The following is a 19,071-nucleotide window of genomic DNA, read 5'->3' as shown; positions in this document are numbered from 1 at the left end:
TTAAGGAATTTTTGCAACAGTAGTTCTAAGCAACCTGTATGCAAAGACAGATTCACAATGTCAATTTCTATTTGAGAGCAAATAATAGAATGACGAGAGCTTTCTAAAGTTTGAGACAAGAAAAAGGTTCACAATTTTAACTGAGAAAAATTGGGCAAAGGAATAACAAATCAAAAACTAAAAAAATGCTTGCTTCAGAACAAGAAAGACAATAGAACATTCTAGTACCTCTTGCTTTTAAAAATGCATTTTAAATATTTGTACTGAATCAATACATGAAAATGGAGTTATTTGCTTTTAATTTCAAGGATGTCTAATAAATTATTAGATTCTTTTAAAAATGTTTTTGACTTTCTTTTTTCCCTTTGCAAGAAAAACGTCTGCTATCTTGTGAATATTAGCTTCTTGTTTGTGGCATTGTAAAAACACAGTTCCATTGTATAGAGACAGATCTGGACTGTTGCTGAGAGCCCCTCAAACTACTATAATTGACACAAATACTACAGTAGACTCTCCTATCTATTGTAAATAAAACCTGCCTTTTGGAAATGGAATAGCTGTCTAATAAGGAGTTTTCTTCACTTTTTATTTTTGCACGAAGACTAAAAACATTCTTTGAAATGAATTTTGGTGTGAACATTACCTTGGCATCGACCCAAAGACATGACTTCAATTTTCTCCTGTTTCTGACACGATGCTTCTTTGATTTGACATGCATTATCATAAGATTTCCCATCAGAAGCACAGAGGGGATTGAAGTTGGTTTGAGAACAGTCAATGTTACACACACACCTAAAAAAAAGAGGTAAATAAACATATGTAACACCAATAGTGTTGTTACCACATTATAAATAAAACACAAATGAAAGAATTGCTAAGTTGACAAAATGCAAGTTGGTAAAATTGAGTTGTATCTTTCCAGGGAAGTTCTTCCACTTTTCTACCTGAGGAGAAAAGAAACACAGAACTAATGGAAAATAATTCCAAAGGCTGAGCAATGAATGAAAAATGAAAAGGGGCCAGGTGCAGTGGCTTACCCCTGTAATCCCAGCACTTTGGGAGGCCGAGGCGGGTGGATCACAAGGTCAAGAGATTGAGACCACCCCCGCCAACAGAGTGAAACCCCGTCTCTACTAAAAATACAAAAATTAACTGGGTGTGGTGGCAGGGCACCTGTAACTCCAGCTACTCGAGAGACTGAGGCAGGAGAATTGCTTGAACCTGGGAGGTGGAGGTTGCAGTGAGCCGAGATCGTGCCACTGTACTCCAGCCTGGGTGACAGAGACTCTGTCTCATGAAAAAAGAAAAAGAAAGAAAAAGAAAGGAAAAGGAAAAACTAAAAGATGATCGTCAGTTAATCCCTGTCCTGGAAATTTTAAAACATATACCTAAATTTCCATGCTGATGTCTGCAGAAGATGAATAGGCTGAAGTAGTCATGGAACTCTGCTTTAGATTTTTCTTAAATTGAATCTTACTGTTCCTTCTTTTCTTGAGATATTCGAATGGTTAAAGCTTGTGGAAAACTGACTCAGAGGATAGTTCAGAGAAGGCAAACAATTATTTGGCAAGCAATCTGGAGTGATATTTATTTGGTATAAATAGGATGTACATAAAATGTGTTAAATGGAAATCTTCAGTGGTCCTTAACATTTTGAGGAGGGCACAAAACCCTTTGGAAAAATGAAAGTATGGATCTCTCCCCAGAAATGACCATATTCATATAAACAATGCTTCTGTATACAATTTCAGGCTTGTCTTAGGCCCCTGTAAGCATATATGAACCCCCTTCCCAGGTATACACCATTATTTTTCTACCTCTCATTTTAAATAATAAAATAATAAATACAAGTTGATTGCCACTCATGATGTTAATATTTTTCTGTAATCTAAACAAAAATTTGGTGATTTAATGAGAATTAGGTTACCTAAGCTAGAAGAATTAAACATTTTAAAGCAAATTTTACATGATTGTTCCTATGTCTTTATACTTCTCTATTATTCTGAATATCGTATCTTGTGTGTTTTTTGGTGTGTGTGTATAAACATGTTACAACTTTAGAATATAAACTCATATTTTAAATTTTTATTAATATTTATGATGTTTTTGTAAATAGATTATACGTTTCTCAAAGTCATGAGACACACATTTTTACCTCTATATATCTTACTGAGAGCTAGGCATACAACGGCAAGCAGGTTACTACATGCTAGACTTTCAACATGTATTGCTTTATTTGATCCTCGCAACAGCTATCTTACAGACCAGCAATATTACATAAGGTTAGACAATCGTAAATTGTGGAATAAGGACTCACAGATTTGTGAAGCTAAAACACAACCCCTTCTCTCTAATACCACAGACTGTGTTACTAGAATCTCCTGGAGAACTTTTAAATATCTAGATTCATAAGCAGATTTCTGGGCCCCAGTAAATCTGGGGTAGCTGCTAACATTCTATATTCTTAAGTAGTCATCCTGGCACCAGATTCAATTCCTGGGATTCACTGCTTGATCCATCTGCTGATTGAGTGAGAGAGGGTTTGTCTACATACCAGTGCATCTACAACTGTAGTCCTTAGACCATCTGTGTCAGAATTACCTAGATTGCTGTTTAAAAATGCTGGCAGAAAATGTGCTAATGAACTTAACTTTTTTTTTTTTTTTTGTAGGAGAATTGCTTTAGGAATGCCTGGTTATTTTTACATTTACCTATTTAGGAACAAATAGCTAGAACAGATGGCAACCATCTCTAAACACTTAACTCACTGAGGAGCAGTGTTCCCACCTCAGCTTTGATGATGCCATGTGATCACAAGCTACTGGAACATGACATTGCTACCTCAACTGATTCCTGGCATCTGAAAATCTGAGATCAGGAGCAGCCTACATGTTCAAAGAGCTTCTGGTCCTTACAGAGTGGATGTGGAGAAGTGACTATGTAGGCCAAGCCTTAATTATTGTACTGAACAAATAAGGAGTGGGGAGGTTGACATTCCCGTTTTTAAAAAAGTAGTTTATTTTGCCTTCCAACCAGTTTAGATTCTAACTATTGTTGTGTTAGACTCTAGGAACTATCTCCTTCAATGTCTTTTATAAAGAAATTTGTTCACAACAGAAAAACAGAGAGAAAGGTATGTTCTGTCTAAGTAAATGGTAAATTAGATAAGCTCTCAGGGCTTTGAAGATATCTCCCAATTAAGTCCAAAGAAACTTAGAAATGTATACTATATATATATATATATATATATATATATATATATATATATACAGACCAGAAATAATTGGCAGCTCAGAAACCCATTTGATAGCAAGACAAAATGGTGTAAAGGGAACAGAGATGGTGATTTGGCCTGTCTGTGTCCACACTGAACTTTCCTCTTGAATTGTAGCTCCCATAATTCCCACATGTTGTGGGAGGATCCTGGTGGGAGATACTTGAATCATAGAGGCAGGTTTTTCTCACACTATTCTCATGATAGTGAATACGTTTCATGAGATCTGATGGTTTTATAAAGGAAAGTTTCCCTACACAAGCTCTCTTCTCTTGTCAGCTGCCATGGCTTTCATCTTCCACCATGTTTGTGAGGCCTCCTTACCCACGTGGAACTGTGAGTGCGTTAAATCTCTTTCTTTTGTAAATTGCCCAGTCTTGGGTATGTCTTTATCAGCAGTGTGAAAGTAGATTAATACAGAGAGAAAGATAAAAGTTGATCGAATTAGACGGTTAATATCAATGTTTCAGTGAAAAATTCACTTAAGGTTTAACACCAAATTGAAAAATTGTGCAGGATATTTTACAAGATTCTCCTTTTCCAATTGGTGTATTTATTTCATTTTATTATTATTTTTTTTTCAGTTTGACTAATCTGATTTTAGTTCCACAGCTTTTCTGCTGCTGGTACCCTCTCCTCTTTCCTTTCCTAGCATTGCTCACTCAAGTCCTCCTTTCAAGATTTGTTTCCTCTGGAAACTTCTGGCTCTTGTTGGCTCAAATAAAGGCTTTCATGGAATGGCTAAGAAACAGGCATGGACAGCTGATGTTTTTATTCTCAGCCCAAGAGGAGGACATAGATTCATTCCTCGAGGTGAAAGTTTCCCAGGGATATAAATTGCAGGAAAGGATAGATTACATTGGTCTTTTCCTGAATTGCCTATCCTCATCAATAACCTCCATCTTTGCTCCCTACTTTATATACTTGTATATATTAAATAAATGCAAGAGTAAATTTTAAAAAACTTCCTACGACTCTCAGAAATCATTGGAAATTGAAAAATCCATGGAGAATATATGTAGTTTTTGAATAAGTAGAAGAAACTTCAAATATGTGCTAAAGTGGCTTGAAAACAATGAAGCTGGCCAGGCACGGTGGCTCATGCCTGTAATCCCGGCACCTTGGGAGGCCAAGGTGGGAGGATTCCCTGAGGTCAGGAGTTTGAGACCAGTCTGGCTAACAGAGCAAAATGCCATCTTTACTAAAAATACAAAAATTAGCCAGATGTGCTGGCAGGTGCCTATAATCCCAGCTACTCAAGAGGCTGAGGCAAGAGAATTGCTTGACCTGGGGAGGCAGAGGTTGCAGTGAGCTGAGATCCAGCCACTACACTCTAGCCTGGGCAATGAGTGAAACTCTGTTTCAAAAACAAAACAAAACACAAAAACAATGAAGCGTGGGGAAAAGGAAAGGGTATTAAATGATTAAGGACCCACCATTTCTATGTTTCCAAAAGACCAATGGACTCTGATTACATAATTATTTACTATATTCCATGTAGCTATGAGTATTAAGCTTATTTAATTAGAAAAACATGCAGGATTCCAGGACCATGGTCTGAAACTCTAAGTCCATCTTGATCACTATTTGCAGTGACTGAATTACCTTTGCATTCCCCAACCTGCCCAGTACCTTGTACACATGAAACTTTCAATAACTACCTGCTGAATAGATAACTAAATGAAATGAGTGAATACACTAACAATTTTACATTCTTAAAGAAAGGTGGTTGCTGTTACTGTCTCCATCTTACAGGTAAGAAAATTGAGACTCGGAGATATCTCACAGCTTGAAAATAGAAGAGCCTAATTTCAAATCTGGGCAGTCTGATGCCAGAGCCTGCCCTGTTCTGCATACTGAAAGTACAAAGAAAGACCCACATTCCTATCATTCCCTGATTAAAGGAATCCTTTGAGTAAACAGGATTTAAAAACAAGGTTATGTCTACTCTTGGAGTACCTAACATTCACGATTTTATGAATTTAAATCACACTGACTCTTGCCTTTCTCAAACAAGTAATCCAGGACTTTTTTTATTTTTTATTTTTTTAAATCATTGGGATATATCAGTGAATGTTAGTTTTAAGACATTGCAAACTAAAACCTCGTTTTAGAATTAGTCACTAATTTTATGGGCATTAGATTAATCTGACTATCTAAAGCATCAGTTGCTCAAAATATTTTATCCTTAAATAAAATGCTATATAAACATCCACAGTAAAACAAGTGTTTATATGCACATGTGCGTGCGCGTGCATGCACACACACACGTATAGCTCAATGGACTCTACTGAAATTACAAAATTAGAGGGTTTTAGCATTAATTTTTTTCCAAGTGTCTGCTTGGAAACTTTTAAAGAGGAACTGTGGGAAGTTTACAATCATGGTGTACAGGGGGTTTTGTGTGTTTATGAGTGAAAGAATTTGTGTATGTGTGTGTAGGGGTAGGCTCACACCCACCTCCGTGGTACATTTACTGCATCGGTAATGTACTTAATTACTTGTTTATACCTCTACTTTTCTGCAACCTTCTTAAGGGCAAGGTGTCTTACTTACCTTTGATGTTCTGGTGCCTAGTACAGTGCCTTACAAACATCTTCAATAAATGGTTGTTGAAAAAATTACTGAGAGAATGGCGAATGGTGTTGGAAGGAGTTGTAACTGTTCATTGTGCTGTATGTTAGCACCTAGGAGACATAACTTTGGGCTACTTGGCAGATGTAGGGTCTCCAAAGGAGAGATGGTTCCCGAAGAACCAAGGCTCACTGTCCTTCTTTCATTTGCGTCTGCACAGACCAAGGAAACTGGGAACAAGGACTTCGCAACCTCAATGGTGGGGCAAGAAAATGCTTTCACCGGCCAGGCTACTGCTTCTCGTTTGTGGTATTTGGGTACAGTTTCAGGCACCAGTATAATTTGAACATGAGAGCAACATGTAGTTTATGGCTATGGTAAACCACTGAAAACCATCAGGCTCTGATGCAAAGATGACAGAAGAGTCCAGTGTGGTGGTGTATGCCTGTAGTCCCAGCCACTCAGGAGGCTGAAGCAGGAAGGTCACTTGAGGTCAGGAGAGCAGCCTGGGCAAAATAGTGAGACCCTGTCTCTAAATAAATAAATAATTAAAAGTATGTTTTAAAAATTAAAAAAATGAAAAGGAAAAGGTAGCAATTATCATATAATGTCATGGGGAAACTGCAGGTCACTTTAGCAGCTTATGTGAATTAATCAAGGGTTTTTCTTTCTACAGAAATGAAAGGCACACATTTTTGAAAACAGAAACTATCCCTTCACTGCTTTTGGCAAATAATTGCATTATTATTCATTCTGAGAGGAGTAACTAGTTAATTATAGCATGTCACAAGTATTTTATGTGAGCCAAGGATTTGTAAGGCTGAGGACTGCTCGAATGCCTTTAAGGTTTTTTTTCTGTTTTCTTTTCTTTTCTTCTTATTTTTTTTTCAAGCTATCTCAGTCTTTGACATTTTGACACGAGATTACATAGATCTCTTTTCTTCCAGGCTACAAAGAAAAAGAATCAGCCTTACTCGAAAATAACAGTTTCAGGGGTCTGTATGTGGTAATACTACTCTCTGAAAATCCTTCAAAGAAAATTAACATTGACTGAAAACATTAGCTCTCTGAATTCTAAGACAGAAGAGAAATAGGAAACAATTTTTAAAGACCACTTGATGGAGTAAGGAACCTAAATTACAGGAAGTAAAAGGTAGCATTTAAAACAACTCACATACATTTATAACTATCTCATCAATGTTTTTGGGGGGGGTTGACATTAATTTAATTCCCTTCCTCACTTAAAATGGCTCTTCCACGGATGCTCTGCAATGAGTTAAATAAGCCTCTCTTGTGTATTTAGAAGTGCCTTGTCATCTGCCAGAATGTGAGAATGCAGAACCTGGCAGCTAGCAAATTACTTATTCATGTGTCTGGTTTGTGGCTGCCCTCTAATTTTGCTAGATTTTGTTTCATCTATTAAACATGGCTGTCACTTAGTCCTCTCCAAAGGTCCTTGACTCGGTGTCCATTCCGTATTTTGACCATACAATATTCCTAGTCAGTTTCAAAGCACCCAACTGCGCTGCAGTGAGGCTGGCTTTCTGGGTTGTTTTGGACCTTGACTGTGGTTTTATTTCCCCTGAGGCTGTCTCTGGGGCCATTATGCAGACCCTCTCTGGCCTGGCCAGTAAATGAGGTCAGAGCGGCTGTCTGTGCTCCCTGTCAGATCCGTAATGGATGAACTGCATTATATTAATAACAGTAAAAACAGTGTGTACCTTTCATTCAAGATGCTTGTGATACTTTAAGCCCATTTACTCATTAACTCTCACATCACTCCTTTTGATGGAACCTGATTATAAGTATTTTATCTGTAAGGAAACTGCAGTGCAGGAATGACTGTGAATTGTGAGAGAATAAAATGAGGTAAAAGACACGAAAATGCGTTGGAAAATAAAACCCTCTATTCAAAGGGTAGAAAAGCATTGACTGACTGGTAGGGCTAGTAAGTCTTTTCCCACATCGGGTCTCAGGTGACTTTTTTTTTTTTTTTTTTTTTAACTTAGAGTGGGCAATCCTTTTAGTTTTGAAATCTAGGAGGAAAGAATAATGCCCTTCTCCAGAAACATTATCCAGGACTGCACTCAGATTTTCCAGGTTGGCCAGGCTTTTCTTGCACGTGGAAAAAGCTTAGTTGCCGTTAGTATCCGTCTCTTTATAAGGAGCCAAAACATAGAAGTTGGCCCATTACATGTGGAAGGTCTTGGGAATACCGGGCCTCAGTGATCAGAAATAGACTAGGACAACAAATCGTTAATCAAAGGAAAACTGACCTGCGAAACTCTTGCCTTTGGTGGTCCCAGAACTTTCAGAAACAGAATCACATATTGAAGAGGGGGATCTATTGCTGGGAAAGAGACTGAAAGCTACATGTTGAAATAATGCCTAATTATAGTAAATGTAGATGGAGAATTTGACTAGAGGTTGGAATTTGGCATTAGATAAACCCGTATTTAATGCAGGCTTTCTTACTAGCTGGACGGCACGGGCTACATAACTTTCCCAAGCCTTAGAATCCTCACCTATGAAAATGGAGATAATAACTCAAGACTATAGTCACTAAATGCGCATCAACTGCTTAACAGCTTCTGAGAAGTTGTAATCAAATAAATATTGTCCATCATTAACTTCTGGCTTTCAAATCCTGGATTTCAAATTCTGGATGCATATCAAAATCTTCTGTGGAATATTTAAAAAACCCAAATGCTTGGGTTGCAACTCAGAGATTCTGATTTAGGAGGTCTGGTATGAGGTTTAGGTAATCACTGTTGTCAAAAATGCTGCAGGTGATTCTGAAGTGCAGCCATGGTGAGTTGCAATTATATTGGATACTCTTTCTCACTCTCTAAGACTAAGAGATTTTCCAAATTTACTGTATGTAAGATACATTTATCATGACAAATTTTGGTGCAATAACATCTGGAGGTGCATTCAGAAATCAGTATCTTAAAGCAAGTTAGCTCTTTCTGTGGGAGAAGGTTTGCATCCCCTATTGAGAAATCCCAGCTACTCTGGCTCCAACTACATCTTTTTTCTCTTTCCTTTTCATTCCATTATAAGAAATTTAATGTTTGTGTTTCATGTACACTATTCAGTGACATGCTTTAAAAGGCTTTATTCACATGACTCATACTTCACGCAATATATGTTTGGTGTCAGATGACAGGAACAGGTGATTAAACATACTGATCAAAAAAAAAATCAGTGGCAGAGTGGTCAGAAGAATTAATTTGCCAAGTAAAACCAAAAACAAGTGGGAAAAAATGGGGGTGAAATTATCGTGAGGTTCTCTTGTGTCTGGGGCCTCGCTCCAACTTCCTGGAGCCACAGCTTCCACTTCTATAAAATGGTTGTTTGGGGAGAGAGGAGTAGGCTTTCTGTGAGACACGTGGGAGTTCTTCAGTGAGGGCTGCCATGGGGTGGTATACCAGGACCTCAGGCTGGGCCTTTGTACTGGCCTTGCAGTGGGCTTATGGGGAAGCCACTGTTCCACTATGGGTCTCTACTCTCCAGTCACTGACAATGGGAGACCTCTTCTGTGGGAGGAAGCAGGTGGGGGGCTGGCTAGTGGGTCCCCCCAGCCAGGTATCCCAGAGGCCAAGGGTTTGGGAGAGGAAGTCATCACCCCATTACCTCTGTCAGTGCAAGGGTGGCTGCTGCTGCCCTTGTGCACTCGGGTCGCTGTGATTGTGAATAAAGATGATTTCGTACCAGCAAAAAAAAAAAAAAAACTCTTTTGCTCTTTTACTCTTTTGTTTAATGCCGTAAGATAGGGAGGCGGAGGTGGAAAGTGAACTGTCTGGAAAGAAGAATAGAATTTAGATGAAGAAGAGTGGTGGAGAGAATGCCTGGGATAACGTATGCAGGAAGACAGTGCACAGTGTGCTGGGAGGCTCACAGATAGATCAGTCTGATTAGAACGAGCTCTTCCCATCCAAAGTGGCTGAACACAACGCTCTAAACAGATTGCAAAGGGCCTCAATTCCAGTCCAAGGAGTGACCTTTATCTTCCGGGCAATGGGGAGTCCTGAAAGCTTTCTGAGCACAGTGCGATGAGAAGGTCAACATGATGAAAGTGGTACTTTAGAAAGATGATGCTAGCAGGAGAGTGCAGGCAGAGGGACTAGTTCCCAGACTATTGCTGTTAGGTATAGGGACAAGGAAGGAAAGCCCCAGAGCCAGACACTAACTATATGGAAGAAAAGGAAGAATCATTAGGGCTTGGTGGCTTGATATTTAAGGCATATGATAGTGAAGTACTAAGGCAAAAATGTCACCACCATGTCCTTCCTGCTCTACCCTTTGCTGCTTTTTTTCCCCCTGATTTGTAGTACATTCCAAACTAGAAACTTATTACAGGAGCTGCCAGGGAGGCAGCTGTGTGTGTGATTCAGGAAAGGTTTCTTTCCTCATAGGGAGAGTTTTCTTTCTTCACTATTGGGATAGAAGCAAATAGGTTTCTATCACAACAGTGATAGCATGCAAGCACCCTTAGCTACAGTTGAAGGAGAGCAATGCTTTGTATTAATGTGTACTGTGCCTGGTTCCACGGTTGATTTAAAATGACTGGAACAAAACCATAGCGGCAGTAAAGACATATTAACGACCACTGTGTTAGTGAGTAAACGAGGCTCCTTCCAAGGCAGAAGTTGCTCCCATGCCCCTCTTCAGTACATATGATAGATGGAAGCAGGATTTAACTCTCCATCCCAGGTGTCCCCATACTTTTTACACAGGGGGCCAGTTCACTGTCCCTCAGACCGTTGGAGGGCTGCCACATACTGTGCTCCTCTCACTGATCACCAATGAAAGAGGTGCCCCTTCCTGAAGTGCGGAGGGGGGGCCGGATAAATGGCCTCAGGGGGCCGCATGTGGCCCGAGGGCTGTAGTTTGGGGATGTCTGCTCCATCCATTGTCAAGGATCACGATTGCCTTTTCCTCAGGGTCATTTTTTTCTTTTTAGAAGTAGCTGCATTTACATCTTAAAATAATCAAAGCAAACAATTCTTCTTACTCATGTACATTTTAAAAAGTATCCTGAAGCAAAATTGCTCATTAGCATCATGTGGATGTGCTTGCTCATTAAGCTGGAAAACATATTCAATAACCAAGGGTAACTCTGTGATCACAGAGAAGTGTGGTTGCTCCAACTGGATGAGTCTTTATACACACCAGAGTCAGGAAGCATGAAAACCCCAGAATAAAAAGTTGGAAGGAGAAACAATACAATAAAGTTACTAAAAAATCACTTTTGAATAACGTGATAGACTATATTCCCACTCGCTCCATTCTGTCATTATCATATTCAACGTTTAAGCACATTCCCAAGCGCCCGGACTCCCACACCCACTTTGGTGATGGGGTGGCTTCATGTTTTTGATTTACCAACTGGCCCTCTGGACTATGCTTTCACTTGACAAAAGGCTTTTAGGAGTAAACGTGTATGAACATCATTACAGTTTAGATTTCCCACGAAACTGCAATTTCATATCATGCCCTTGGATTTTATCCATGAAAGATAAGAAATGACAGATGAATTATAGCTTTGCATTTTGATAAAATTGCTAGTTTGAAAATAATTGGCCACTACATTGTTCAGGTGGTTTTTATTTGTTTGGCTTATGTTTGTTTATCTTATTATAAGAGCACTCATGATAATTATCTTCAGAGAACACAAGGTAGTCCTACCAGGTGATATAGCACATCTCCTTTTGTTAGATAATTGGGTCAGTTGTAAGATCTTTTGTATTTTTTTGTTGTTGTTGTTCCTTGGCTCTCAGGGAGCTCAGAGATAAGCAGTGAGTAAGTGTGTGTGTTATGAGTGTGTGTATATAAAATGAATGACAGGTAGTATATGAAAACAACAAATCCTCAATTTAACAAGTTTCAATAGACCTTTTTCATCTTACGATATAAAGGTAGGAAATTAAGGTGACATTAGTGTACTTGCAACAAATCATCTGGAATTAATTCTTAGTGTTTTTGTAACATGTTATTTCCCAACTGATGTTTGCTAAAGATTATACTGTTATAATTGAGTATAAAAATAAAGTACTAATTAAATCATGCTGGTATTAACTAACCCTTCATAATTAGAATTTATAGCAAATGTTTACCCTTTATGATTATATCAATCTTTTACTTATTAATTTTGGGGTCAATTTAATTTAAATTTACTTTAAAAATATTTAATACATATTATAGCTTGCTATAATAAATGTCATAATTGAATAAAGACAAATGTTTATAGGAGTACTTACTGTACCTGAAACCTGGAAAGACAGGAAATATAATTAATGTAGGAGAATGCCTTAATTTTACCTTTAATGTTATGGTTCTTAAGAAAAGATCAAAAGTAAATATGCTAAATGTTTGCATCTCTTAAAGTTAGGTGGTAGAGCACAAGTATTATATTACTTTTGATAGTTTCAAAATACTGTACTTTATCATTTAAAATAAAAATATTAGGTTTGACATTTTGCTTAAAATGATTAAATTACCAATCTTGGTAAATAGTTTTCGCATGATTTTGGTCAGAAAAGTTTATTTCTAAGTTGTTTAAAAAGTTTATTTTTAAGTTGTTTAAACAAAATTTGAAAAAGAAATATGGGCATGGAGACATTCCACTGGACCAAGGTAATGTTTCTTTGTAAATAACTATTTTTTATTTATTTGTTATACGTTAAGTTCTGGGGTACATGTGCAGAATGTTCAGGTTTGTTACATAGGTATACATGTGCCATGGTGGTTTGCTGCATCCATCACTCTGTCATCTACATTAGATATTTATCCTAATGCTATCCCTCTCCTATCTCTCCACCCCCTGCCATCCCTCTCCTAGATCCCCACCCCCTGACAGGCCCCAACATGTTCTCATTTCTAAGAGGGTGTTGAACAATGTAAATAACTATTTAAGATTGAGTTTAGCACTCACTTATGAGTGTGAACATGTGATATCTGGTTTCTGTTCTTGTGTCACATGGACACATGGAGGGGAAGATCACACACCCACATACTGGGGTCCATCACGGGGTGGGGGACTAGGGGAGAGATTACAGGGGGTGGGAGGATAGGAAAGGGATAGAATTAGGAGAAATACCTAATGTAGATGATGGGATGATGGATGCAGCAAACTACCATGGCATATGTATACTTATGTAACAAACCTGCATGTTCTGCACATGTACCCCACAACTTAAAGTATAAGAAAAAAATAAAAATAAAGTTAATGAAAGTGGAAAGAAAAGATTGAGTTTATGTCTGTATAAAAGCGACTTTCAAGCAGAGTTTATTATATGAGGAATCATCTCTCTCTTTCTCCTCATCTTATGTGTTTGCCCACTAAAATGTTAAACTCAAAAACGCATGGTGGCATTTTAGTTTACGGGCTCAAACCAGCCATTCCTCATTGACTTCCTGCCGTATTGCCGGTGAGTTTTGATTGCTCTAAGAGAGGACTGTGTGGCCAGAAATAGTTGTGAGCTATTCTGAAACTCTCGGGATGAAGGACTTTAAGTAGAAATGTTTGAACGTTTTGCCTTGAAATAAAAATGCTTCTGAGTTTCTCACAAATATTAAGCTTTAAAAAGTGAGAAAGGAAAAGATCTGTGGCTAGCTTCCTAGAGTGAACCCCATGTAAGGTCCTCTTGTCAAAGCTGTTTGGAGGTCTGCAACTATTACTGCCACTTTTTCTCCCCACCTAGGAATATACATTTTAGTTTACCACAGATCGCATTTAATTCAGTTGAATCCCAGAGGTGTAGCTGAGCACCTACTTGGTAACAGGTACTAGGCTGACCATCGGAGACAAAGATGATGCTTGTGATTACAGCTGGTAACAGATCACAACAGACGGAGCAAAGCAAATACTCATAAAACAGAATCACCAGAGCTTGGCTTTGTTAGCATGAAGATGTATTTTGCTATCACTGAGGAGTAATAACTACTTCCACCTGGCAGGCACAGAAAGCTTTCACAAAGGATGGGATGCGTAAGCTGGAACTTGGAAAAGGGGTAGAATTTCAGTGGTCTCCCTGGTGACTTGTAACAAGAGGACACGTAAATCCTTTCTCTAATGAGGATTTCCACCTAACAGTGTCATTCTCATTCTCATCCCAGATGAATCAAGTAACTCAGAATTGTATTTTAACTCAAATCTATTATTTACTCAACAAGCATTTTTTTAGGTACTGATAATGGGCTGAATTCCTCATTGCAAGATTCACTGTCTATGTGTTCATCACTAAACAGCATGAACAAAACAGTTTGGAGATTAGGTGACTACAGCTACAGATAAAGAAGCAAAGCACCTCGGACCATCCACTCCAGGAAGGAAGCATTCCCCAATGATAAAGAGCATGGTTGAAGCCCCGGACTCTTAGGAATCACTGAATAATTTACTGATTGGAAGGACACTAAAGAAATGCTGAAAAATCAAACAGGAATCCCCATGAATCCATTCATTCACTCAACCATTCTATGTGGAGTGGCCACTCTGTGCAAAACACTGTGCTCGGAGCAGGGAAGGCAGAGGACTTGATAAATTCACACAGGAAAGGATCTAGCAGAGGAGAATAGCAAAGACTTCAAGGGTGGTAGGAAGACAAGAATGAACTAGATAAACAAACCATATTGTTCTTAACTCCGGATGTACAAAATGGTTCTGCTCTTGGCTTCATCTCAGAAGACTTTTTAAGCTGCATAATAAAATGTATACTTTTTTTTCAGTAATAGTAAGTGGCTCTACAGGAATGTAATATGTTTTTAAATGAGTGTTTTGAATTACTTCCAAGAGGAAATATCATTTTAATAAAACCTATAAGCTATTGACAAATACCAGAGTTATCAGTTATTACCTGAAATTTGGCAACATTTTTATTATTTTAATTTGTTTGGTGATTGTATATATTATATATAGTGTGTAAGGGAGATCGGATTCATCCTTATCCATTCTAATCATCCATTTTATACATCTTCGGTCTTCTATTTTAAGCAAGCTCAGTTATAATCTCTTTAAATTCAAAATATTTTTTATTTTTACATATTTTATCTTGTTTTCAAAGTACATAGCTTTAAGTGCCATGCTATATATGAACATAGAATAAAACATAAATTCTGTTTAAATAAGTTATAGTTCATTACAATTTAAAATCACTGGGTGATAACTTTTATTGTGTCTCTGAATTATGTGTTCTACACCTTTCTCCCTGACACAGGTCTACTGAGACTGGACAGTTATTAGGCAAGCAGATTCGAAGCATGCTTAGAGTATCATCAGACATATTCAAGGTATGGTGGGACCTATGCCAACAAGCCATGCAGGATACTTTCATTATTCATCCAAATGTCGTATTAGCTAGGGGCCCCTTCACAGGAGTTGAAGTTTAAGCTTATGTTTTCCTTGATAAAATGTTAGCCCTAAGTAAATGAACTGGTTTGTTCTCTAATTTAGGATTTTTTTTTTTACTAATATGCAAAAGTACTTTTAAAATGTAAAGTTCTAATCAAAAGTAACAGAATATAATTAAAAACGTGTAAAATATGTAGAAAGAAATGTGATGACTTTAACTTTGTATTCATACTCATAGATCACAGAGTCACTTGGATCACAAAATATTCATTATTATTGTAATATTAAGAAAAATTATCAGTATATAAGTTGGAATATAAAGGTATATAAAAATTAGTAAAAGTGTATACTAATTAAAAACACTCTTTTCTGATTATAGAAAAACCTAGAGGCTAGTCCAGAATTAGGATACTAAGATGCTCAGGATATAAAAACAGCAAAAGATAAGTCCGTATGTATAAATTACCAGGGAAATAAAAGAGCTTCTGAATTGCTCTCCCATTTCTACTTTGCCTTTCCTCAAGTCAGCTAGGGCAATGCCTTTAAAACGTAAATGAGAATCATTCCCCTGCTCCAAATCTAGCAAAGGCTTTCTCCCCTTGGACCTTAGAATAAAACCTGTAGTTCTTACCACGGTTCATGAGGCCCTGTGCGATCTGGCTCCTGACTACCTATCCCATTTTATTTCTGATCAATCTTATACACCCTTTCTGTGCTCAACCACACTAGACTTTGACTGCTCCCCCAACATGCCACATGCTTCTGCCACCACCACTTTTTCACTTGCTGTTCCCTCTGCCTGGAATGTCCTAATCTCAGATACTTGCATGGCTCAAATATTACTTTTCTGAAAAGCCTACCCTGACTGCCCTATCTAACGCAGCACCAATTTCATCTCTGAATCATAGTATGATACTACATACTTGATTTTTTTTTTTGAGACAGAGTCTCACTCTATCCCCCAGGCTGAAGTGCAGTGGCATGATCTTGGCACACTGTAACCTCTGCCTCGTGGCTTCAAGTGATTCTCATGCCTCAGCCTCCCAAGTAGCTGGGATTATGGTGCCCGCCACCATGCTCAGCTAAGTTTTGTATTTTTAGTAAAGACAGGATTTCACCATGTTGGCCAGGCTGGTCTCCAACTCCTGACCTTAGGTGATCCATCCACCTCAGCCTCCCAGAGCGCTAGGATTACAGGCATGAGCCACCACGCCCAGCCCATACTTGATTTTTTTAATTGTCTGTTTTCTTCACTAGAATGTACACTTACACATACAAAGTGACCTCATCTGCTTTGTTCAGTGTTGTATTTTTCACAACTAGAACAATGATTGATACAAAATAGACACTCAATAAATATTTGTTGAAGAAAATGTATAAATGAATGGATACATTCTGAATTTAAAGTATACTTAGATTTCTCTGATCTAGACATAAAGTTTAGATTCAAATTATATGATTCATTAGATCAATGCATGTTGTTTTGTTTCAATTATCAAAAAAAATTAGTTCATTTATACATATAATAAATATTTGTTAATTTTTATTAAATGCTTAGTTTAGTGGATGTGCAATAGATATTTGTTGAATAAATGGAGTACCTACCATGTACAAGTTAATAGACATTTTGGTATTTAATTACCAAACAATGGCCCAAATCCCCCTAATAGGTAGAATAGATTATTTTAAACATGATGATGAATTTCATGCCCTAAAGATCAGTAATCAGAGAGAACAGTTAAGGTTCCCAGAGTCTGAGAGCCCTAGGATACAGGCAGTGTGTAATACAATTAGCCTTTTCATTATCTCTGTACATTCTTTAATATGTATTAAAAGCCATATTATATAATTTTCATATTTTTTCATTGTGATGCCCAAAATGGCTTAGATTCTGTCTGAATCTGCTTATTCTGAACAAAAAGTCAATCAGCCTTTTCTTTCAATGGTTACTTAATTGACCAATTTTTGTTATCAGTGTCCTTAAGATCACCTATCATTCAAAGTATGACTCCATATTTATTCCAGAGGTGAAAAATGATTGAAGGTTACTGTCTGCTATAAGCCTTTCCCAGCTGAGCTGTTTCTTCATCTTTAGGCAATTCAGTATATGTCTAATTTAAGTAATTTGATCATTTGATTATTCTGATCTGACTTCTGATTATACTTGCATCAAGACGTATATTTCATTTCAAAGAGGCAGGGACAGCTACTGAAAAACGAATAAACTTGGGCCTGTTTTGGTTGAAAGTACTTTCTGTGGGTTCAAAAGTTTAGGTAGAACAAGATGAAAAATGAGTATCAATGTATTACTTATGCAACTATTATTAAATCATGGACTGCAACAGAAGGCATGTTAAATATTATAAAAATACTTTGAAGTGAAACATGTTGCCTTTTTGCAGGCGATGTTTTTCTTTTGTCTATGGTTTCTAGAGCCTACTACTCATAAGCTATCTTTGCAGTAAATGTAGTTAAGGCAAGCAAATGCAAAGCAGATAATACCTCCCTTTGCTTGCTTAGAGAGACTTATTAGGCAGCAATGTTCTTCTGCCTTCCTGATACATGTGTTCTACCTGGGGAGACAGCATGCTGCTAGCTTTGTGCCTACTTAACATTAGGGATTGGGCTGTATCTTGATATGTAAGGTTTTGGCTAAAAAAGATTATAAAAATTGAATCTAAAAATGATAGCTGTGATTTGTTATTGGAATATTTTTATTGACAGAGGGACATTAAAATGGTTCAATGGTATTCAAGAGGCTGTCACTGAAGCTTTTAGGCTGGTAATGATTAAAATGTATATAGGCTTTTAGATGCTCATTCCAAACTTGGTCCATTTGGCTACATAATCTGGAATATGTGTGACCCTTTAAAAAAATTTATGATTAACGCTGCAACTGTGGCTAAATTGCCCATATTAGGATATACTTTTTTTTAGGGCATACTTTTTTTAGAGGCTAAAGAATGATTATCATGTTCACAATGTTTTTAAGAAGCAGAAAGCACAAGCATTTTATATATAATACTTTGAAGTAATTGTATTTAAACAATCCACACTAAATAAAAGGGCAAGTTATATTTTTAAAAGATAATACATATGCACGAAACAATAGTGACCACTTAATAAGTAGCTGAAAACATTTGAAGTATGACATTTAGGAGAAAGTTCATTTCTATGAGAACATACATATGATTTTACTTGGAATCATATTCAGGAAAGTGGAACCAGAACTTACAGTTTGCTTGAGAGACTAGGGTCCATTCTCTTTTCTTTGAAGCATAATTCCAGTGTCACAAATGCTGGTGTTGTCTCACTGTATCATAATACAGTGTCATAGTTGAAGCAATCACTGTGTCAGCCTAAACTAACTGAAAGTATAGGTTTGTAGTCTTAGAAAACAAAAGAAGTTTTTACAGGACAAGACACTTAAAATAGTGTTGTTTAAATATAAGGCCTATTCAGAGCTGTACCAATATATCTCTTCAATGCCTTGGGTCACACAGGAAGGTACTCACTTTTTAGCCTACAAATTCTGAAGACTACTTTAAATAGAGGACAATGATGGCACCAATATTTGGGATCATGGCCATATCATAGGACAGAGCTTATGCATGGACCAAAGCTGATAGAATCCCATGAATTGAGAGATACAAGTGAATATGGCCATACTGCCCAAAGTAATTTATAGATTTAATGCTATCCCCATCAAACTACCAATGACCTCCTTCACAGAACTGGAAAAAAACACTTCAAACTTCTATATGGAACCAAAAAAGAGCCTACATAGCCCAGAAAATCCTAAGCAAAAAGAACAAAGCTGGCAGCATCACGCTGCCAAACTTCAAGCTATACTACGAGGCAACAGTAATCA

The 19,071-nt window shown here is 37.4% G+C and overlaps 1 protein-coding gene across 1 annotated transcript in view; it reads right to left on the bottom strand.

Moving 5' to 3' along the window:
- The window catches only part of TMEFF2 (transmembrane protein with EGF like and two follistatin like domains 2), a 260,153-nt gene that overhangs the window by 57,112 nt on the left and 183,970 nt on the right, over nt 1–19,071 (bottom strand). Inside the window, exon 6 of the mRNA XM_003940807.4 lies at nt 644–792. Coding sequence (XP_003940856.1) covers nt 644–792 — 149 coding nt within the window. The remainder of the gene's footprint in view (nt 1–643; nt 793–19,071) is intronic.

The sequence above is a fragment of the Saimiri boliviensis genome, chromosome 5 (genome assembly GCF_048565385.1).
Source record: "Saimiri boliviensis isolate mSaiBol1 chromosome 5, mSaiBol1.pri, whole genome shotgun sequence".
NCBI classification, from domain to species: domain Eukaryota; kingdom Metazoa; phylum Chordata; class Mammalia; order Primates; family Cebidae; genus Saimiri; species Saimiri boliviensis.
The sequence above is the reverse complement of the archived record's forward strand: the minus strand, read 5'-3'. Positions and strand labels throughout refer to the sequence as shown.